At 43.7% G+C, this 24,035-nt stretch overlaps 1 protein-coding gene across 1 annotated transcript; it reads left to right on the top strand.

The window, feature by feature from the left end:
- The first annotated feature begins 118 nt into the window (after positions 1-118).
- Positions 119-23,727, top strand: BCL2L14 (BCL2 like 14). The gene is made up of 6 exons (XM_077807433.1): positions 119-354; positions 13,509-13,945; positions 17,905-18,072; positions 19,317-19,387; positions 20,721-20,993; positions 22,519-23,727. Exons 2-6 carry the CDS (start codon positions 13,516-13,518, stop codon positions 22,558-22,560), a joined length of 984 nt encoding a protein of 327 aa, XP_077663559.1. The 5' UTR covers positions 119-354; positions 13,509-13,515; the 3' UTR covers positions 22,561-23,727.
- The last annotated feature ends 308 nt before the right edge of the window (positions 23,728-24,035 follow it).

Genomic DNA, 24,035 nt, shown 5'->3' with positions numbered 1-24,035 from the left:
TTGCTTCCCTATTGTAAATTGTATATTTTTCAGGAAAGTCACATGGGCACCATCAGCCCCACCCCCTAGCTGCTCTTAATGTAAACTGGCAGATTTCTACAGTACCTCTGATTATAAGGAAGTGAAAGACACTCTCTCAAGTGCAGCTCTGCCCTTATTTGAAGCATGTAAGCAAATGTTTTAACAAAAAGCTGAAATTTTAAAATAAAAACATTACCCCCTTTTCTTTGAAGGAAAGCCAGGAAGATTACAAGACTCAACTGGTTTTAACAGAAAAGAAATAGTGACCGGAAAAACATAAGGAAGTGCTCAGCTCAAGAGACTTTAAGCCTGTTGGTGCAACTTCGGCGGAAGGTAAAAACAAAGCTAAAATAATAATTTATGCTAATCTTTTTTCCCCCCTCCACTTGGTTTTTTGTTAGACTATGCTGGGCCATTTCTGACTATCTGAACCATCAAGTGTTGTAAATGTGAACTTCATTCATATAGAGATGTAACTGTTTATAATATATTAGTGAAACAACTGTTCCATTTTGTTCTTTTTAACTCAATACTTTGTCATTTAAAAAAAAATGATTGGGCTAGAAATGGAAAAAGCTGGAGGTCCCGTGGGATCATTAGAACCAAAATATTCAGAGCTCTTACACAACTGGCTTAAAAAACTTGTGACAACGTCACTCAGTGTGCTTTAAAAGAAAGTTCTGCTTGTCTAGCTGAAGAGGGCAAAGTTCTCCTCCACAATTCATGCTGTGTATACCTGTTGCATGTAGAACTTTAATTCATGTCAATGGAAGATTCACCCAGTGAATTCATGCAGAATGTGCATCTTTACCTCCTTGTTTTGTTAGACCAGCTCAGATCTCAAAGGCTACACAGGTTCCAGGGTCAATAATTGCATATGGCATTTCTCCATCTCTAACCAAAATGATCTTTTAAATCCTGCAACTTAGTAGTGGTGGTGATTCATTCTTCTCTCTGAGTAATAATCACTAAACCAGGCCCCAGAATGGAATTAACGATCACTGTGAAGTTGAAGATTTGATTTATTGGCTGTGGCATAAATATGAACTCTTAACCAGTTATGAGTGTATTGAAAGTAAATTTGTATGTCCTGTTTAAGCTGTCTGTCTTCTTTAGAGCCTGTGACCTTCCCTTCAGCTCTGAGTACAGGAAGTTTCTCCTGAACAGCCAGAAAGTAGGCAGGGAATTTCTCCTCTTCTATGAGGAATATACCTGGAAAGCATGTTCCTGTAGCCTAGATTTGTGGTATGTCTGTTTTTCTCCTGACTCATTAAAGAGCCAGTGGAGGTTTGCATAAAAATAGGAGTGTTTAACTTCAGTGTCCTGGTGAAATTCAACTTTTGTTAATTCTAAATAACCCTTCAGTTGGGGGTTAGATAAGATGTCCTTAACTTCCTGGCCTAAAAAGCTGCTGCGTTCTATCCAGAACCAACTGTGTGCCCGTATTAGGGGAAGCTGATGCTTGCCTAGCTCATAGGGATGTTATAGCTGACTTAATGTTTGTAAAGTGGGTTGAAATTCTTGGATGAAGGGTACTGTATAAGCAGTGCTTCGATACCTCAGCGATGGGCGCTCTAGAAATACAAAATGGCATTGCTTCCAGTCCTCCTTTACTGGCAGGAGCAATGTTGGCATGTTATGGGGGTTTTTAAGATGGCAGGGTGGAGGACTTATAAGGGATAGTCTTCTGAAAGAAGTCTAAGAACTGCCCACCCCTTTAAAAACAAAACAAAAACTCTGATGCCCAATTCTGCTTTCAGTTACGTTAGACTGTGAATCCGCATGTAAACAGCGGCAGAACTGAATGAAAGAAAAAAGCATGTGTGAGCGTGTGATGATTCAGTGAGAAAAATTGTTATCTAGTCAGTTTTTCCTGCGCTGCCTTTTATTTAAGTTTTGTTTTTCAAAACAGGTTTCACAGTAAATCATCCAAGCTTCTTGTATAACCCGAGGAGTGAAGCAATAAGATATAGATTAGAAATCAGAACTGGACTTCTTAGTCTATCTTTTTACCTTATGTCTGGGTTAGGGACTGTCTATAACTCTGTGTACAGCGCCTAGCACAATGGGGCCCCAAAGTGCTACTGTAATTCAGATACATATGGGAAAAATAACAAATGCAAGAAATAGAGGATCTTTCTCTGGAAAAATAAACAAACCCTTCATTCCCAAATGGAACTGTTCTGTAATAAAGGAAAGGCAGAACAGCACCATACTAAAAGGAAAGGCAAATTAAAATATTTGTTATCCTATTCTGACACTTCAGTGCAGTAACAGCGCAAGACTCAAAGCCCACATATCATTTCCACATCAATAACAATGAGGAGAAGGTAGTCCTACAGAGTAGTGCAGATCATTTCGGAACTGGGTCCATTCAAACAAAATGGATTGTGTAATGGCTGCTAGAGTGGATTATACTGTTCAGCTATTAGATGGAAATGTGTAAAATACATTATTTAAACTAACTCAGCCGTAGCTGGCACAGCATTAAAGGATCTTGTGATGAACACATCTGATGTGGCTATAAGTAAGCTCTGTGGCTGATCCATGTCTGGTACAGAGGAACATGACGTAGAGGGGAGTAGTGAGAAGGAAAAGAAAGGTGTGTGGTGGCTTTGTTTTTCTAAACTTCTGACTACCGCATTGGAGAGACTGAAACTGGAATATTGTGTCCAGTTCTGGTGTCCACATTTTAAAAGCTATATTGAGAAACTTGAAAGGATTCAGAGACAGACACACACATGATTTGAGGGCTACAAAAAATATGTTGGAGCAAGAGATTTAAAGAGCTTCATTTGCTACACTTGATCTAAAAGAGGATCAAGAGGTGACTTATTTAAAATGCACAAATATCTTTATGCAGAGAAAATACTGGGTAAGAAAGAGCTCTTTAATCTTGCAGAGAACGATCTAACAAGAACCAATGGCAGGAAGGTAAAACCAAAACAACTCCAATTTTAAAAAAGCACAAATTTTTAACCGTGAGGGTGATTAACCATTGGAACAAAACACCAATGGAAGTGATGGATCTTCCATCCCTTGGTGTCTTCAGATTAAGACTGGATGCTTTTCTGGAAAACCTGTTAGCCAAACACAAGTTATCAAGCTCAATACAGGGGGAACTAGATGAAATCTATGGCCAGGGTTATGCAGGTGGTCAACACATGATTTAATGGTGCCTTCTGGCCTTAGAATCAATTAATTTCATTCACAGTGTTGCGAAACTCAAGCTTACCAAAATAATTATAAATAACACACATTTTAGTGGGGGTGGGGAGTCTTTTGATGGGTGGGGGGGTTTGTTTGTTTTTTCCTTTATCTTCTTTTGTCTTTCAGACTCTAGTGTGCAGTTGCTTCACACTTCCAAGCTTTTCTCTGTAATTGTGATGGCTAGAAACTTTTTACATTTAAAAAAAAAACAAAACAAGAAAGAGCGGAGGTTCATATGGGGTTTAAAACAATACCTACCTGATATCACAAGACTTGTGATTCATATCATGAGAGTAGGCAACATGTCAGCCAGTTCATGGAAAGGACATGACATGACATTTTTTCAGCAGAATTTAAAAAAAAAAAAAAAGGGGGGGGGGGGGCTACAGGAAAATAAAGGAGAGGGAAGTAAACATTGTGTCCGCTCAGATGCCTGTGAACTCCAGAAACTTTGAAAAACAAGGCCAGACAGACTGAGAATGAGCCAATACCAGGTCTCTTCAAACCATCCTCCATAAAAACACTTCCTGTTTCCTCCAAGATACTTAAATTCCAGCAAAGCCTAGAGAATAATGTACCGGTTCTGGTTTCAGTTTCTTTCAGGGATTCCTGAGCATGAGTAAAGACAAATACACGCATTAAAAAGCCGTCTTTTCAGAAACTCTCATCTAAAAGCAGTTCCTAAGGAAATGAGCTCTCTCATGCGACAGGGCTGAGCTCTCTGTTCAGAGCCCACCTGTGATGGTCAAGAAGTGACATAGAATATCAGGGTTGGAAGGGACCCCTGAAGGTCATCTAGTCCAACCCCCTGCTCGAAGCAGGACCAATTCCCAGTTAAATCATCCCAGCCAGGGCTTTGTCAAGCCTGACCTTAAAAACCTCTAAGGAAGGAGATTCTACCACCTCCCTAGGTAACGCATTCCAGTGTTTCACCACCCTCTTAGTGAAAAAGTTTTTCCTAATATCCAATCTAAACCTCCCCCACTGCAACTTGAGACCATTACTCCTCGTTCTGTCATCTGCTACCATTGAGAACAGTCTAGAGCCATCCTCTTTGGAACCCCCTTTCAGGTAGTTGAAAGCAGCTATCAAATCCCCCCTCATTCTTCTCTTCTGCAGGCTAAACAATCCCAGCTCCCTCAGCCTCTCCTCATAAGTCATGTGTTCTAGACCCCTAATCATTTTTGTTGCCCTTCGCTGGACTCTCTCCAATTTATCCACATCCTTCTTGTAGTGTGGGGCCCAAAACTGGACACAGTACTCCAGATGAGGCCTCACCAATGTCGAATAGAGGGGAACGATCACGTCCCTCGATCTGCTCGCTATGCCCCTACTTATACATCCCAAAATGCCATTGGCCTTCTTGGCAACAAGGGCACACTGCTGACTCATATCCAGCTTCTCGTCCACTGTCACCCCTAGGTCCTTTTCCGCAGAACTGCTGCCTAGCCATTCGGTCCCTAGTCTGTAGTGGTGCATTGGATTCTTCCATCCTAAGTGCAGGACCCTGCACTTATTGAACCTCATCAGATTTCTTTTGGCCCAATCCTCCAATTTGTCTAGGTCCTTCTGTATCCTATCCCTCCCCTCCAGCGTATCTACCACTCCTCCCAGTTTAGTATCATCCGCAAATTTGCTGAGAGTGCAATCCACACCATCCTCCAGATCATTTATGAAGATATTGAACAAAACCGGCCCCAGGACCGACCCTTGGGGCACTCCACTTGATACCGGCTGCCAACTAGACATGGAGCCATTGATCACTACCCATTGAGCCCGACAATCTAGCCAGCTTTCTACCCACCTTATAGTGCATTCATCCAGCCCATACTTCCTTAACTTGCTGACAAGAATACTGTGGGAGACTGTGTCAAAAGCTTTGCTAAAGTCAAGAAACAATACATCCACTGCTTTCCCTTCATCCACAGAACCAGTAATCTCATCATAAAAGGCGATTAGATTAGTCAGGCATGACCTTCCCTTGGTGAATCCATGCTGGCTGTTCCTGATCACTTTCCTCTCATGCAAGTGTATCAGGATTGATTCTTTGAGGACCTGCTCCATGATTTTTCCAGGTAATGAAGAGGGAAGTATTCTGTAAACAACAACTCTAAACCACAAATTGACTTGACACTTTCAGCTAAACAGTGTAATAAACTAATTATAGATTATTTCCTTTTTTTTTTTTTTTTTTTAAACCTGCCAAGACCTGGCTTTAGGTGCTCTCCCTGCCACTTGCAGTAGTGACTTTTTTGATGCGTAAAGCAATTTAGGGAATGTGGCTTCTCACTTTCGGGGCTTGGCTTCAGTGATTTAAGCTGAATTATAACTCGAGTTACCCCAACTCCAGTCCCATCCACACACACAATGCTTGGGTGACATGGTGTTTTTAACTCGGGTAGGCTGGGCAATTGCGGGGAGATAAGCTACTACATGAGTGAGCACTACTAGTTGGAAGCTTACACAGCTACTCTGTAGGGTGGACGCAGGTGAATACTGCTCGTCCTCCAGTGCTTTTCCATATTTCCCCCTACATGTCCAGAAAGGACAGACAAGTTTTCCTACAATTCACTGAGAGAGAATTCATGGAGCAGTACAGCTTAGTGCAGTACAAAGATCCATGGAATGCACCTCCCAGAAGTCCTAGCAACACATACGAGTGAGTACAGCACCAGCGTAGACTCACCTCATGTGTTATCTTGGAGTGTGTCAGGTCTGACTCAAGCAAGGCTGACTCAAACGTAGATAACTCAGATTAATGCTGCAGTGAAGACCTGTCCTAGGTGCTAGGACAGTCAGGAAGGAATAAATTCCCAGGTCAGACTGGCAGAGACCCTGAGGATTTTTCTCCTTCCTCTGCGGCATGGGGAATGAGTCACTTGCTGGTTTCAGCTAGAGTAAATGGTGTATTCACTGTAACTCGACATCTTTAAATCAAGATTTGAGGACTTCAGTATCTCAGCCAGAGGTTATTTGCCTATTACAGGGGTGCGTGAGGCTCTGGTGACATGCGATGTGCAGGAAGTGAGACCAGATCATGATGATCCCTTCTGGCCTTAAAGTCTGTGAGTCTGTCTTCAGGAGACCAAGTGCTGAAACCTAGCGTTAGGTCAGATCTAATGCAAGATGCTGCTTCTCTTGAAATCCTTTCCATGACCCTTAGATCTCTCCTGTTACTGACCTTGTGAGATGGTGATAATCCTGAAGAGTCCCCAAACTGATACAACTTTATGCCAAAAGGGCCCGTCATAAATAGTCCTGTTGACTTCAGAGGGGCTACTCTCATAAGCAAAGCTGCTGCATCAGGCCCAGAACTGATGAATGGGCTGATTCTTTTACATGTTGGGTTCTTCCAGGATGAAAGTTGTTAGGTGCATACAAGCTTGTTTGCAGGAATCTGAAAGAGTGAGGTCCTCTCTAGACCCTCCTTCTATAGGGGGGAGAAATAGCCTATTATATATCCTCCAACTTTGAGATGTAAAACAAAGGTCCTGGCCATCTCATGTTAAGAGGAACACATGGCAACTTCACTGTCTCCGCTGACAGGAGGGTTATTTATAATATATTTTGTAACTAGGTTTTTGCCTGGAGAAAACTCCCCCATCTTGTCAAATCTTGGGGAGCAATCTTGTCTCCCATTTTAACCGTATCTTATTGCTCCAGTCATTCTCAGAAGCCAGGATGCATCCTTCCATTTGAGGAAGCCATGTCTGCATCCCTGCCCCACATGCAATGGATGGGATAACTGAGAACCAGGCCCTTGTGTCTACCCAATTCCTTTCCCATCTTCAGAGTCTCTCACAAAAGTTAGAATTCCTTTCTTCATTTCTGTTTCTTACATGTGTTTGCAATTCTTACCTCCTCTCCATCTGGTTTAATTGCACCTTATCTGATGTCTTTCTGCCTCTATCCTGATGGCTTTTTAGATTGGTTTCTATCGTAAACTCAGTGGCTCATGTCCTTAAGAGTAGCCTTTAAAGCCCGTTTCTAAACAGCTCAGCCAGTGCCCTAGAGTCTATGGTGCAGCATTTGTAGGCATTGTATTTACTGCAGGCAGTCCTTACTCAGTGCAGCTAGGGACTAGTGTCCTCTCTTTTTCCTATATCCCAGCTGCCTCATCTCTGCCCAATAAATAGTTGAGTCTCTCTTGTGTTTGGTGTTCATGAAGAATTGGGGAAGGTAGGATATAAACGACTTACTAGTTCACAGAAGTCTGGGAAATCCTGCATGTGCACACATAAGATAGACACTATGGCTGGAAACACTTTTTTTTTTTTTTTTTTTTCTGATCCCTCTTCCCTCACCCCCCACCTCCCCAACTGTTATGATTCTTTCTCTCCATGGCTTGCATTATTATTTAAATGTTTTCGGACCCAGCACTGACCTCTTTTTCCATAGCTTTAAAGACTCTAGTGATTTCCTGAAGCAGTGGCTGAATTGGGTCTTTCCCCTCTGATGAAAAGCATAAGGTCTAAAATGAAATATAATTTTGAGCTGCAATATACACACAGGTAATGGGGACTGTAGGTTTGTAAGCTAGAACTGGACCCAAGTTACAAAGTCTATACCCACTTCTCTCTGAAATTCCTGGTTATTTGGATATGTGGTTTTGGTTTAAGCCAATCTCTGTTGTTAATATTTCCAGTCTTCAGAGGTGGTTGGGGAGGTTGTTTTGCCTCAACAAAAACCCTTAAAATCCAGTGCAACATCAGAGTACTTTCTAAGCTGCTCCTCTTTCATATCTGACTAGTCCCAGAGGTGGGCAAACTACAGCCCATGGGACCGTCCTGCCCAGCTCCTGAGCTCCTCGCCCGGGAGGCTAGTCCCGAGCCCCTCCCCCGCTGTCCCCCCTCAGGGAGCAGTTGGATAGGGCAGAGGTTCGGGGGGGGCAGTCAGGGGACAGGGAGGGTTGGATAGGGGGTGGGGTCCTGGGGAGGGTTAGGGGTGGGGATCCCGGGAGGGGGCGGTCAGGGGACAAGGAGCAGGGGGTGGTTGGATGGGTTGGGGGTTTTGAGGGGGGCAGGCAGGGGGCAGGAAGTAGGGGGGCGGGGGCAGGGCCAGGCTGTTTGGGGAGGCACAGCCTTCCCTACCCAGCTCTCCATTCAGTTTCACACCATGATGTGGCCCTCGGGCCAAAAAGTTTGCCCACCCCCGGACAAGTCCGTAACCTGACATCCTTGCTCAAGACATTGGCAAGTGCATAAAGCTAAAACAGAGCAATACGTGGAGGTCGGTTGCCTGTGTTTCTTATTCCAATGCAGTCATTTCACTGTGAGGACTCTGCACTTCTCTTGCATAGACAAAACTCCAAGGCAACAGTGGGCAGCAGTGAAATGCTTCGAGTTCCTTGGGACTCTGGCAATATCCTGCCCTGCATGATAAATAGCCTACATTTTTGCCTGGGCTGAAGGCCCAGTGACTGTTCAAGGTCTAATAGTTTGCAAGCCACTAGGTGCAGAGGTGGCTGTTATATGTCATTGGAAAGCTGAGACTCGTGGATTTCCAAGGACACTTCACATGCCAATGAGGAGTCAACCACCGAAGTTGTATGAAGGAAGCTTGTTTAACTTCAGTGGGCAATTGTAGGTCCTCTTGAATAGGAAATTAGCATATCAGCAGTAGCGTGGAATTCAAACAGTGTATCAGACATTTTTCCTGGGAGAGGCATCACAGACAAGATATTAAAGTTAATCTGCTAACTTTCTTTGCTTCTTTTTTAGTTAGTTAAAGGTTGATGATAAAAGTATGGCGGGGGTGGGGGTGGAAATAATGCAGTACATTAGGTGACAAGTTAGCTATTATACCTCATGTTCTCTGACTTACCAGGGCAGAGAAGCACAATCGACAGACTAATACAAATGCTTTCAGGACCTTTTCTAAGCATGTGTCCCAGGCAGCACCTGCACCCATCTGCCATTACTGAGTGGAAAGATGCAGAGGCTGGTGGTCTTTTCCCATACACTGAGGAGAAAGGATATGGTGTCTGCCTGAACTGGGTTTGGAAGCAGGTCTACTGTGGCCTCTGTTTGTAGCACAGCATTCTGGCCTGCAATCCAGCCACTGAGTCCCTCCCGCACACACAGCGAGGTTGCTGTACCTGTTACCAATGGAGGTGTTGAAGATTTAGAAATTCAGCTGATGTAAATCAACACAGCTCCACTGTCTTGAGTGGAGCTATGCTGGTTTACACCAGTGGAGATCTGGCCTTCAGTACACATGATAGCATCAATTTATTATTATTTATTATTATTTATTTAAATCTCAGGCTGTATTGACCTGAGGTCAAAAAGTTTTCCAAAGACCACAACTGACTGACAAACGAATGTCCATTTGATTTCACATGGTAGTACCAAAACAGGACATCCTAATCACATACTTCACTGCTAAATAGAGAGGCACATAATAGACTGGCTTGTGCCCGAAGGGTAGGAGTTTCAAAAGAGCCTAAGGAAGTTAGTTGCCTCACTCCCGTTGACTCTCCCTGGCAGTTAGCACTTTGTGCAGCTTTTTCCAGTGGTGCCCTAATGAACATCCAGTGTTGGAGTTAGATATCGTAGTGGGAACACAGTAGCACTAATATTGAATATAAAGGAGGGAATAGTTAGATGCCAACATGAAAGGCCTGGCAGTTGGAAAGGACTAACTTGAATTTGTTTAAGTTCTGTATTGTTATCTGAATATGGACGCGTCACTCCCCTGCAGAAGTAGCAGATGTCCGAGGCCTTTGCAGATCAGCTTCCGAGGGGAGAGGAAATCTGTGATGTGAGGCCAGGGTATAGAGTATGTATAACTTGTATAATTAATGCTATATACAGCAGTCCTTGGACAGAGGTGGTCACAATCAGCATGAGGCTAGCCCCCTTTTCCAGAGAAATCATCCCAGGAACCAATGCCCACCTCCCAAGGAACATCTTTTTCTCAGGATTTGACTTTAGTTAGAGAGATTAAAACAGGAAGCAAACTTTTTTGCTTCTTCTCTACAGCAGCCACATGGAAACCACAACAGTAAACCAACAACAATGAGGCATTTTTCCAAATCTGAAATCTTGCTTGTACGCTAAAATCTTGCAAGACTCTGTGTAACAGTGCCATTGTGTGACCCAGCCATAATAGTGCCTGTGCAAGCGAGAGGCTCACTTCATAGAACTTCCCCTCCAGTGTTCCAGCTGAACACCCTAGCCAAGTAATTGGGATGATGTTAGAAATTTTCATATGGCTTTCTGCGGGGCAGCTGTTCAGTCACTTGCTTCCATTCGTTCCTGTTGTTGCTCTGGGTTTATAGAGGTCAGGAGGGAAACGAGCCCAGTGACAAGCACAAGTAATGGAGTGTTTCAAGAATGATAAACAACAATGGATAGAGCAGCTGAAAGACCGCAGGCAGTGTGTGTGTCTAGCTGCACCAGTTCCCCAACAGAGGAGAGGATACAATAACTAGGCACCACTGTATCAGCCATTCAAAAATCATGATTTTAAAAACTAACAAATATGGGGTTCATATTTTATTTGCCTTCCTGGCTGGAGCCTTTAGAGTTTACATTTTCAGACCTTTCTCTACAAACTAGGGCTGTCAAGCGGTTAAAAAAAATGAATTGTGATTAATTGCACTGTTAAACAATAATAGAATACCATTTATTTAAATATTTTGGTGTTTTCTACTCTTTCAAATATATTGGTTTCAATTACAACACAGAATACAAAGTATACAGTGCTCACTTTATATTTTTTATTACATGTATTTTGCACTGTAAAAAATCAAGAGGTTTTTTTCAGTTCCCTTAATACCAGTACTGTGATGGAATCTCTTTTTATCATTAAAGTTGAACTTACAAATGTAGAATTATTTCAAAAAAATTTTTATTTTTAATCTAAAATTTTAGAGCCTGCAAGTCCACTCAGTCCTACTTCTTGTTCAGCCAATCACTCAGACAAACAAGTTCGTTTACATTTGCAGGAGATAATACTGCCCGCTTCTTGTTTACAATGTCCTTTGAAAGTGAGAACAGGTATTCTCAGGGCACTGTTGTAGCCAGTGTCACAAGATATTTACATGGCAGAAGTGCTAAAGATTCATATGTCCCTTGATGCTTCAACCACAATTCCAGAGGACGTGCGTCCATGCTGATGACGGGTTCTGCTTAATAACAATCCAAAGTAGTGCAGACCAACTCATGTTCATTTTCATCACCCAAGTCAGATGCCACCAGCAGAAGGTAGATTTTTCTTTTTTGTTTCAGGTTCTGTAGTTTCCGCATCGGACTGTTGCTCTTTTCAGACTTCTGAAAGCATGCTCCACGCCTCGTCCCTCTCAGATTTTGGAATGCACTTCAGATTCTTAAACCTTGGGACGAGTGCTGTAGCTATCTTTAGAAATCTCACATTGGTATCTTCTTTCACTGTAGATTTCACAAAACGCAAAGTGTTCTTAAAATGAACAAAATGTGCTGGGTCATTGTCCGAGACTGACATAACATGAAATACATGGCAGAATACGGGTAAAACAGTGCAGGGGCCATACAATTCTCCCCCAAGTAGTTCAGTCACAAATTAACGCATTTTTTTTTTTTAACGAGAGTCATCAGCATGGAAGCATGTTCTCTGGAATTGTGGCCAAAGCATGAAGGGCCAAAAGAATGTTTAGCATATCTGGCACGTAAATACCTTGCAATGCCAGCTACAAAAGTGCCATGCAAATGCCTCTTCTCACTTTCTGGTGACATTGTAAATAAGAAGCAGGCAGTATTATATCCTGTAAATGTAAACAAACTTAGCGATTGGCAGAACAAGGAGTAGGACTGAGTGAACTTGTAGACTGTGACGTTTTATATTGTTTTTGAGTGCAGTTATGTTACACACACAAATCTACATTTGTAAGCTGCACTTTCACAACAAAGATTGCAGTACTTGTATGAGATGAATTAAAAAATACTATTTTGTTTATCACTTTTAATTACAAACATTTGCACTGTAATATACACTTTGATTTCAATTACAACACAATACAATATACACGAAAATGTAGAAAAACATCTACAATATTTAATTTTTAATTGGTATTCTATTTAATAGTGCAATTAATCACGATTAATTTTTTTGAGTTAATAGCATGAGTTAACTCTGATTAATCAACAGCCTTACTACAAACATGACAGCTAGAAACTTCCATTTAAAAAAAAAACTGAGATTCTTGTATCACTTGATGAATCCAGGAGCTCGGGAACTCCAAATACCATGAGGCTTGCATTAACATCATAAGAGTTGGCAACACTGCAAAGTTTTATAGTTGGGGAGGGGCTGATGGAACCCAGCAGAGAGTGGAGGTAATGTGGATTTAGTGAAATTTGCACATAGGATGCGCTTTAGTTAACTGAAATCTTTTCTTCCATCACATCCTTGCGAGAATCAGTATTAATATAACAACCTTCCCTGTTTCCTGCATTCTACCCAAAGTTAACAGCTTCCCAGTTGCATCTGGTATCTCTCGCACCCATCTCCAAGCCACCCATGCTAGGAATTGCCACCCAGTTTGACATGCACAAAGTTCTTTTCTCTCCTTCTCCACAATAGTTCTGAAAATTCAGCTGTTCCAAGGAGCATCCTCTCAACAATGACCATGTGCCACTTTGCTTGTTCACTATACTGTAACTATTTATTTGTGCCTTTAGACGGTAAGATCTTTGCATCAGGGACCCTGCCTAGCATAGAAATATTCCTATATTGCATAGGATTAGAAGGGGCTTCCTAGGTCATTAAGTCCAATCCTGTGCTATCACAGACAACTCTATCTCTTTAAGCCCGTTAAATAAACTTATCAAGCCCTATGTCAAAACTAGTGAGGTTGTTTGCTCCCATTGGAATGCTATCCCAGAAATGTGGCAAATGTTACCTCCTGTAAAGCACCATGTACATTTGCATCAACTTAGAAACAATAACATGCAGAAAGTTTCTGGCAAAAACATCCCCTTGCCTGAATGATATTCCAGAGACCATGTTAGGGTAGCCAAATCCAATTCAAGTCAACATAAAAAAATGAGAGAGAGGGAGCATGCTGTAGTGGCTCCTTGCCCCCTGGGATCCATTCTTCCAGATCTAGGAAGTTGCTTGGACAAGCCACTTAACCACTCTGTAAAATAATACTCCCCTGGCTCACAGGTGCTGTGAGGCTTAAGTCATTGAAGTTTGTAAGTGCTTTGGTGAAAGGCTCTCTAGTATTATTCAGAATTAACAAAATTGGTGTGCTCCCTAAGCCATTAAGACTAACAAGGAATATGTCATTTTAGGGGCAAGATGAAGCTAACCAGTGACGCCAACATGGAAGAGATCTCTCTGGAGGATGAGGACAGAGACACCGTGGAATACAAAGTTCTTATGGCCTATGCCCAGCGGCGTCTCTCTGTGAGTAAATACAGGCAACTTCTGGAAAGGGAGGTGAAGACCTTGAAAGGATCGTCTACAGAGAGAGGGGAAAGGGAAGGGATCCCTCAAGCCAATAAGGGTGAGACGCACCAAGAATTGTCAGTCCAGGACAAAGGGCCTGCTGCCCAACGTAAAAAGCAAAGGAAGAAAAAGTTCATGCAGAGATGCCTGCTGCTTTTCTCCTGTGCCAGAGGAGAGAGGGAGAAGGGCCCACAGGAGCTAGCCACAAACCAAGACACTGTGAATGGGTATGGCTTAAAGTTGCAGATGGCACTCCAGACCTCTTCTCCAGAGTCAGAAGGTGGGTGCCTGATTAGTTTCTCTTTCTGTCTCCAGTCCCTTTTTCATGCTGGTTTCTATTTCTCTCCTAAATAGCTTATTGATGGCTGATAATGCTGCCTTTCTCCTTTACTTGTTAATATATTCTTTCATGCCAGCTGTGGGAATAAAATTGCCAGTCCTGGTTCCTAAACAAAAAAGAGAGTAGATTCATGCTTGTAATATACCTTTTAGTCTCCACACTGAACCTATACACCGGCCATGAATATCCTGCCATAATTGTACAATTGCACAGATTTGCTTTTCCAAGCACTAGTTTATTGTTCCCTGAACTGGGCTAAAGAATGTAATGAAGAGTAGTTTAAGAAAAACAATAGATGTGGGCCAGACTGCAGTCTCCTATGGTAAAATCAGCAAAGAGGGGGCTGAGAGGGACTCATCCAAGGGGTCTACTCAAGCAGTTTTCCTCATAGAATCATAGGATTGGAAGGGGTCATCTAGTCCAGTCGCTTACAGTCATGGCAGGACTAAGTATTTGGCCATCTGTGACAGGTGTTTGTCTAACCTGCTCTTAAAAAATCTCCGATGGAGATTCCACAGCCTCATTGGGCAATTTATTCCAATGCTTAACCACCCTGACAGTTTGGAAGCTTTTCTGAATGTCCAACCTAAATCTCTCTTGCTGCAATTTAAGCCCATTGCTTCTTGTCCTATCCTCAGAGGTTCAGGAGAACAATTTTTCTCCCTCCTTCTTGTAACAACCTTTTATGTACTTGAAAACTGTTATCATGTCCCCTCTGTTTTCTCTTCTCCAGACTAAACAAACCCAATATTTTCAGTCTTTCCTCATATGTCATGTTTTCTAGACCTTTTAATAATTTTTGTTCTTCTCTGAACTCTCTCCAATTTGTCCACATCTTTCCTGAAATGTAGCGCCCAGAACTGGACACACTACTCCAGTTGAGGCCTAATCAGCACAGAGTAGAGCAGAAGAATTACTACTTGTGTCTTGCTTGCAACACTCCCGCTAATACATCCCAGAATGATATTTGCATGTGGTGTGTTTTTGTTCGTTTGTTTTTGTTTTTTGCAGCGTTATATTGTTAACTCATTTAGTTTGTGATCCACTGTGACCCCCAGTGGACCCTACTGTGACCCCTGCAGCATCTATCCAAGGCCATCATTTCCCATTTTCTGTGTGAAATTGATTGTTCCTTCCTAAGCGGAGTACTTTGCATTTGTCCTTTATTAAATGTCATCCTATTTTCTTCAGACCATTTCTCCAGTTTGTTCAGATCATTTTGAATTTTAATCCTATCCTCCAAACCACTTGCAACCCCTCCCAGCTTGGTATCCTCCACAAACTTTATAAAAGGACTCTCTGCCATTATCTAAATCACTGATGAAGATATTGAACAGAACCAGACCCAGAACCAATCCCTGTAGGACCCCACTCGTTATGCCTTTCCAGCATGACTGTGAACCACTGATAACTACTCTCTGGGAATGATTTTCCAACCACTTATGCACCCATCTTGTTGTAGCTCTAAGTTGTACTTCCCTAATTTGTTTGAGAAGGTAATTTTGCTGGCTCTGCACCCCCAGTGTCTTCTACTCCCTGGCATCATAGTTGAAATAGAAACACTGTACCAAGGCTTTTCTAACTTCTCCCACAGCAGCCACCATTACTACAGGATCCCTCTTAAAAGGGGTTCCCTACTGAAGAGGGAGGGCAAGGTAACACAGCCCCCAGCTGGGTGCCTTCTCCTGAGAAATCTCCATGGGACCCCAGAAAGATATGGGTCACATTCCCAGCCCCACCCCCATCCAGTGCAGGCCTACCACCTGGCCCAGGGATCCCAACCCTACAGAGAGCTCTCCATGGGGTCTTGAGAAGAGGGAACAGTGCCACGGAAGTGGCAGAGCCTACCCTCCTCTGTCCAGTAGGCAGGAAAGCTGCATGTGGAGGGTGCTTATCTCCATGCTCAGATTTAGCGGGCCACTCTCTGGCCCATTATCAGTGATTTATCATACACCCAGTATCCAAAGGCTATCGCTTAGATGAGGTGCTGTGTCATGGCTGATGAGACTCCACCAGGTCTCCACAGGCAACTAGCTCATGCTCTAGAGCACAAGGGTCAAGATAGGTGATAGAATGGCCCGGTTTACCAGGTGTATCCACTGCTTGCAAGGTGGCCCCAGTATTCTACTCAGAATAAGACACTTGTCCCATCTTCAGTATTATTGGCTGAATTACATCCTGTGGTGGTAGTCATTGCCTTCTCCCCCTTTGCTATATTTACAGGGCCTCCTAAAACAACCCATAACTCACATCTCCAATCCAGTCACCCCACCAGCTTCTAAACCCTCCCAAGCATCTAGGACAAGCCACCCAAGCAGTCATCCTCCCAGCTGTCAAAGCTGGTTACATCTATCAATACAAGATCTCTGCCTACTCCTCCCACCCTTGTGGATAAGTGGACCTAACCAGACTCGTCCATTGGCAAAAATCATTTGCCCACCTCCAGATGCCATTCCGACCACATACTTTTTAATTTCCTGCCCAGACATTATTAAGGAAGGTCACACTGGCCTGTTTTAGTAATCTGACATTCCTTTCAATGTACCATAAACCAACCAGCAGATGGCAGTCTGAGCTCAACTACGAATGCTGTTTCCCCCATCAGTACTGTTAGACGCAGGGTTTGGTCCTAAAACCAGGCTTTAACAATACGGTAGCAGATCACCCTCCCAAGCCCTAAAACAGTGAACTCACATTTGCAGGGGAACCTGCTACTTGTGGCAGTGTGGGATGCAGGCATCCTTCAGGAAAGGGGGGTGCTTGCTGTGATCATTTGTATGTCAGCCCCAGATTGTCTTCCTAGATCAGACATTAGCTCAGCTATGAACTCTGGGGCCAACATTTCCAAACCTGGATGCCTAATGTTAGGCTTCTAGATTCATGTTTAGGCACTGGAATAAATGATCTGATTTCCACCCTGCAAACTCCACCGCCAAAGGCTGAGCAGACAGCAGCTCCCAGACATGATATAAAGGGAGCTCCCTCAGAGCTGGGTCATCCAGGAGCTGGTCTGGCTGTCTGCTGGTCAACACAGGAGTTGTCCCTTGCGGGATCAGAGTTCAGGTCCCAAGCTCCCAGGGACTTAGTGCAGGAAAGAGCAACTTCCAGCTCGGACAAGCTCGGCAGCAATCTCCCGCTCGCTTGGTTGGTATGAGAAATCCTCCGTTTGGCTGACTGACCATCAGTTTGTAGATCACAAAGGTCCTGGATAGAGTCTTAGCTGCGGGGTTGGGGGGAGGGTGAGTGTGTGTGTGTATGGCATACATCAAGCCCGGCCACTGGATTAAAGGGCTCTGTTCATGGTCATGTCCGCTCCAGCCTCTTGCCATACAAGAGGAACACAGAGAACTCCCAGCCTGGGAGAGATTGTCTTTTATTAAAACGCATCACCACAGTGTTTTATACAATTGGGCATAGATGAACCAACCATTTACAATATCCCAATACAACCAGCTCTGAAAGCCGCAATCCTGAGGATAGGGTGACCAGATATCCTGATTTTCGGGGCTTTGTCTTAGATAGGCGCCTATCACTCCCCACCCCCGTCCTGATTTTTCACACTTGCTGTCTGGTCACCCTACCTAAAGAGCAAAGCAATCTCATCTTCTAATGTGCAATCGTCTCCAGATGTACAAAGGCATACAGTAACCAGTGAACACTACATACTATCTTCCACTGGAGAGCTACTGCTCAGATAATGAGAAGTTTGTGGTGCATCATGGGTGTGTAGCATTCCCCTCCATTCCTAATTACAGCCACCTGAGCCCAAAGAGCAGCAAGGCTCTGTGATCGGGAAATGTGCCTCTTGATCTTGTCCTGTTCTTCCTCCTCCGGGTTCTGTGAATGCTAATGTGTTAAGCCTGCTTGAGGGACTAACCAGCAGGATTTCTTTTTTCCAGGTGAGGCAGAGGGTTTCCTCCACGTTGCAGACAGACTTGCTAAGATAGTTAATGCCAGGTCGCACTCAGCTCCCCGGGGAGTGGGTTTCAGAGCGCTAGAGCGCACTCCAAGTCTAGAGGCAGATGGTGGACAGCTCAAATTCCCTCCGCAAGAGGGAGGTGAAAAAGGTAAGATTGACTGACTGAGGTAGCACAGTAAAACTCCTCAAAAACAACAAGGCGTCCGGTGGCACCTTAAAGACTAACAGGTTTATTGCGGCATAAGCTTTTGTGGGTTAAAAAAAACCCCACTTCGTCAGATGCATCAACTACTCAGTGTATGATACTATGCTTAGAGCTACAGCCTGGAGCCTATATAACTGTAATTGGGGTAGGCTTGTGCTGAAGAAACTAGCTCATTTTCTGGTTATTCAGGTTCCGGGTACCCCTCCTACCACTGTTGTTTAATTTGTATCGCAGTAGCACTTAGCGGTACCAGCTGAAATCAGGACCCCACAATGCTAGCTCCTACACAAATGCTTAGTGGCACACAGAGGCTAGCACAGTAGAGCCCTGCTCTCAGTTGGGTGCTACTGTAGTACAAATAATTAATAAAGCTCATGAGAATCTTGAAGTCTGAATTGAACATGACAGAGAGCCTGGGTGGGGAAGCAGAGGCACAGGTAGATGAAATGACTTGCCGAGGGTCGTGCTGAAGGCAGAGCCAGGAATAAATCCATAGTCTTCTGATGCCGAGCCCAGTGCCTTATTCACTGGACCATGCTGCCTTTGTGACTTGCTTTCTCCTTCTGCAAGGTGACTGCACTGACTGCATGATCCACTGGCTACACTATATTTCTGGATCATTTGTTTTTCCCAGGCTCAGTGGGGATTTCTTTCTCTTTTGGTGTGAGGTTTTCAGGACTCTCTTTTCATTCAGAGGAGGGTCGCCAGACATGGTAGCATGTTCCTTGCTCTGGTTGTTTGACAAGCGGACGCCTCATAGCTTGCCAGAGCTGCCACTAGCAGATGTCGCTCCTGAGTGGCGGGGTGGAGCCTTGTACTCCCACTAGTCACTTCAGGGTCTTGTCTTCAATATCAGATACTCCTTGAAGAAAGCAAGAATAACAGAGATTAAACCCCAGTCCCACTCCCTGACTGGAGCAAAATTCTATAAGGGCATAATAAATTACTGGAACTTGTAACGGACAAAGAACATCTCCTATTCCAGAGTGTGCTACAAACGTCTGCCTAAAACCTACATGCAGGTCTGTCATTGTATATTTTACCTGGTTCAAGCCACAAAATGGGAGTTGCTTTCTTACAAAGCTGATCATTCTCTATGTGGTGTAGACAATGAGCTAGTTCCTTTAAGTCTGCTACCTGGATCCTGCTAGAAGAAAGTAATTATTTCTTTTCCTCCCCAACTCCAGATGAAGAAGAGAGGATAATAGAAACGATAGTTGCATTGTTAAGACAATCTGGGGATAAACTGGAAGAAACGGTAATATACACTTTATTTTTTAAATGAACAGTCCGCTCTGTGTACGTTTCATTATACGTTTGCCAACAGTGAATGCTATGATTAAGGTTGCAAAACCATTTCTATTCTGATCCTTTTTCACACATTTAGAACTTTCTGAAACTTTCATTATTTGGGCTGAGATTTTTCTGCGCTAGGCCTCGCATCTTAAGATTTGGGCTTTAAGATTTTCAGAGGCACAAAAGAAAGTAGTTGCCTGGCCGCTATTCATTTCAATGGGAGTTGGACACCTAACTGCCTTTTGGGCTTCTGAAAATCTCCCCCTTTCAGCATTAAGCTTGGCACATGAGTAGTTTTCAGGGACCGCCCTAAACCAAAAGGTGCCCCAGGTGAGGAGCATCTTCAGTGCCGCCCTCCTTCCAATTGTTAAACTTTTGAATACCTTATTTTTTATTGCATTTGTATCCCATTTCATGACTTTGGTGCATGATGTGCATGCATGATTTATCCCCGTCATATAAAACAATACACTTTCACGCTAGATCTGTAAATCTGTATCTATTCATGCCATACAAAAGCAAATAAAAACTTGTTTCCACTAAGATTGTAGAAACTTTTTAATTTTAAGAATAACTGAAATGTACTATCAAAACCTGAAATGCTTTACTTCAAACATTCTATTTTCCCTTTTGTCACTAACAACAAAAGCAGCACCTGGAGCCTGACACCCCAAGTGGTCGCCTGCCCAGGGAGGTTAAACTCTCTCTGTAACTTTGGAGGGGAAATCTTTTGAATTAAGAGTTAATGTTTGAAAATTCTACCCTGAGCTTATATAAATTGCCCCCTGCATGAATTCATTAGTTGGAGCTGAGGCTGGGATTTTCAGCACTGAAAGCATAGGTCTCTACTACTGTACTTAATTCCTGAAGCTGGTAGTGATAGTAGATTCTTGTCCTCTACATAGACCAGTCACTAGAGGGAGGACATGTTAAACCCTGAACCAATAGATTTCACATACACAGACACATCACTGAGAGTACAATCCTACACACACTTTACTCATGCAAGTAATCCCCACTGATGTCAGTAGGACTGTGTGAGTAAAGTAACTCCTGTGTGTACGTTTGATAACTCTCATGGGTAAGTTTGCAGGATCAGGCCCTAAGCCTGAAAATGCAGACTTCATACATGAGAGCACATCTTTCTAGATCTAATAACGAATATGTTGTTGAATGCAGACTCCATGGAGACGCTAGGGTGGATTTCACTTTTCCAAGCACTAGATTCCCCCTCAGTAAAACTCTGTATTTATGACCATGGCTTTAATGGATTAATAGTTATGCTCCTTTTTCAGATAAAAAGGGACAGCACTTTCTATCACTGTGTCACAAAGATGCTCTCCTATGCCTTCTTCAAGAAACTCACTGATCAGTACCTGGAGGAAGTCCCAGGAGATTCTACCAGGGAGACAGAAGGCAAAATACAGTGCACCAAAGCTGCCTTTGTGATGGAAGCTACAACCAGACTTACAGCCGTGGACAACCATCCTATGAACATGGTCCTTGGGTTTGGAGTAAAATACCTCAAAGAAAATTTTAGCCCTTGGATTCAGAACCATGGTGGATGGGTATGAGACTTCATTCTTTAGAATGATAGGCTAGCACACCTCTATGCAATGAACATCCTTTTGGATTGAAAACAGATGTTAGAAAATTGTACTGCTTAAATATCTCTTTTAGAGGATGAGAGTGGTCAGGGACTGTATTACATGACTATACATTCAACAACATATAGAGGGCCTAAACGTATCCAGTTCTGAGAGCAATGAGAGCCATGGGCACAAAGTATCTCTGAAAAACATGCAATTAGGCTCCTGAGGTGCTATCTTGTGATCCCCTGACACAAGACACCTCAATCTTTGCACATAGAGGCCCAGATCCTCACAAGTATTTAGGCTCCTAACTCCCATTAAAATCTGTGGAAGTTAGGAGTCTATATACCTTTTGAGGATCTGGGCCATAGTCCTTTAACCCTGTAATGTAACCCACTAGCATGGCCCTCTTTTGACCATGCAGAGTCCCAGTTCTCTACATCTTCTGTCCTGAAAGCTTCCTTAGTCTGTTTTAGGGCTCAAGTTTATGCCCTCTTCCATGCTGTCCCTTATGGAATGCATTCCCACTTCTGTGCCCCCAACAGCATCTCTCCTCTTTCAGCTGTCTCCTTAGAGCTCACCTTTGAAAAGTCCTCCCAGGCCAATTCCCTTCCCAGCAATGCCTCTGTTAGGGTTACCATATTTGAACATTCAAAAAAGAGGACACTCCGGGGGGGGGGGGGAAATTTGCTCGTGCCAACTCTGCCTCCTCCCTGCCCCATTGGGCCCCTTCCCCAAATCCCCACCCCGGTCCCACCTTCTCCCCTGTGTGCACCACGTTCCTCCTCCATCCCAGCAGTGCAAAACAGCTGTTTCGTGGCGCACGCGCTGGGAGCTAGGGAGGAAAGAGTGATCAACATTCACTCTTTCTTGAATGATCAACTCTTCTTTGGGGGAAAAATGATAATGGCAAAATCCCAGACGTTTTTAGATATTTAAAAATTCCTGGCAGATGGCTATTTAAGAACCAAAAAGCCAGACATGTTCGGGAAAATATGGACGTACTGTAACCCTAGCCTTTGTGCGCCCCCAATCTGCTGACCCACAGCTCATTTGCCTGAATTTGATTGCAAGCTCCTCAGGCAAAGGACCTTGTTATTCTGTGTTCTGCAAAGCAGTGTGGTCAGCTGTGACGCTGTATAAATATGTTGCAGCTCTAGACTCTACGTCTGTGGTAGGCAACCTGCAGCCCATACGTGGCCCGTCAAGGTAATCCGCTGGCAGGCCGCAAGATAGCGTGTTTACATTGACTGTCTGCAAGCATATCCACCCGCAGCTCCCAGTGGCTACGGTTTGCCATTCCCAATCAATGGGAGCTGCGGGTTGCCCACCACTGCTCTACATCAATTCAGATCGCTGGTATGCAGGGCTGTGTGGTTGATGGCCTCACAGGTCAGCAGTGGAGAAATCCATTGTTGTGATGCGCACATTGACAGCATTTGAAAAGGGGTACAGTCACACTTCCTATTTTACCAAGTCCTTCTCTTTTCTTCTGTTGCAGGAACATGCCTTGGGATTATTGGACGAGGAAGAAGTAGAATAAACTTGAGCAGATTCACTCTCCAGGGCTTTTAATAGCCTTGGACAGGCACACATGCTGTAGCTTTACAACAATCCAATGCCAGAGTGATTTTGAGAGGGGAGGGTAGAAGAGGAGAATGCTGGGACTTGAAGGTCCCCAAGGGAAGGAAGTGTGATCACTCTTCTTGAAGCCTTCTGTTAAGGTGGAAGTGTTAATCAATGTGTAGGAGAACAAGACTAGCTACTTTTCTCAGGGTGAGCAAACATCTCAGTGGCCCTAGAGTGCCACCTTGTGCCTCATGGCTAACATGACTTCAGATGCCTTTTTAAACCTTGTAATGGATGTATCTTAAGGTTCAAATACCACAGTGTGTAATCCATGCCAAGCAACTCCTGAATGTAACTGAGCTACAGCTGCAAGGCCAGATTTTCATGTGCTCTGAACCCAGTGATGGGGCCAGATTTTCCCACAGAGCTCAGCATGTTAAGTGCTGCAAATGCTTTTCGGAAGCTGATCCTTAATGCTATCACCTTACCACTTACAATCAGGTTATGCTAGAGCTGTATTTGGGCCTAGTGTGTGTTTCAGCCAATCAGAGGCAAGTTTGTTATGAAATAAGGTGGATTCTGACCAGGGGACACTGTATTTATTTTCCCTAGCTTGAATCACAGACCACCGTTCAGCAAGGTCCAGCCAGTGCTGTTTTTAACATGCTGCAAATGGCGTAGCACTGCTGGATCCACATCCCTCTTCTGGTGTGGTGCTGCTAATGTGTTAATTGCTCACCAAGAAGGACAGAGAGACAAAGTTGGCTTGAATGTAACAGTGAAAATTAGCCATCCAAAAATAAGCAGCTGTTTTTTATTTTGCTCGGTGTTAGTGGGCTGGGATGAGAGGGATTTTTCTCCAGCAGCAGGAGGGCTCAATGCAGAACCTCAGTCAAGTGAGCTGTTTCTTATTTAAACAGTCTTTCACTTTTCATACATGTCACAGTTACTCTTTGAGTGCAACCTACTTCTTCTACAGCAGAGCTCAGTCATACCCCTTAGCCTGAGATGATGGCTTTGATTTGCTGTAGGCTAGTGTGAAAACTTGTGCACCACTCTTGTAGTTGCAGTTAATTGCATTCACTGCATCGCAGTCCAAAATTTCATTGCTGGGCCAAACACTAGTTCTCCATGATGAATAAAAGAGTGCAATAAATCTACTTGTGTTTTTTGGAGTGAGGCAGCTGACAACCACCACCTCTAACCCTACCCAAGTACCTGTAGTCCACTCTTTATAGGGTGGGGATCCTTTTGGATCTTACCCCTGACATTCTGTACAGGGCTGAGGGGTTTTTGTTGCATCCAACTATCCCATGTGGGATGGGTGCTGGTGTGGGTTTAACCAGAGCAGGATTATGCTACTTATTATAGCAACAAATCCAGCTTTAAAATGGGGCTGAGCTCTGAGGTGTTTAAGCCATGTTTAGAAATGAGCACAGCTGCTTCCCA

This window comes from Eretmochelys imbricata, chromosome 1 (genome assembly GCF_965152235.1).
Source record: "Eretmochelys imbricata isolate rEreImb1 chromosome 1, rEreImb1.hap1, whole genome shotgun sequence".
Classification (NCBI taxonomy): domain Eukaryota; kingdom Metazoa; phylum Chordata; order Testudines; family Cheloniidae; genus Eretmochelys; species Eretmochelys imbricata.
Note: the sequence above shows the minus strand (reverse complement) of the source record. Positions and strands in the feature narration are given on the sequence as shown.

What these genes read in the sequence shown, in the direction of transcription:
- BCL2L14 (XM_077807433.1), top strand. Translation starts at nt 13,516, where the DNA reads ATGAAGCTAACCAGTGACGCCAACATGGAAGAGATCTCTCTGGAGGAT. An exon ending in GCAAGAGGGAGGTGAAAAAG is followed by an intron (nt 18,073 to 19,316) that starts GTAAGATTGACT and finishes CCCCAACTCCAG; the next exon opens with ATGAAGAAGAGAGGATAATA. An exon ending in GGGATAAACTGGAAGAAACG is followed by an intron (nt 19,388 to 20,720) that starts GTAATATACACT and finishes CTCCTTTTTCAG; the next exon opens with ATAAAAAGGGACAGCACTTT.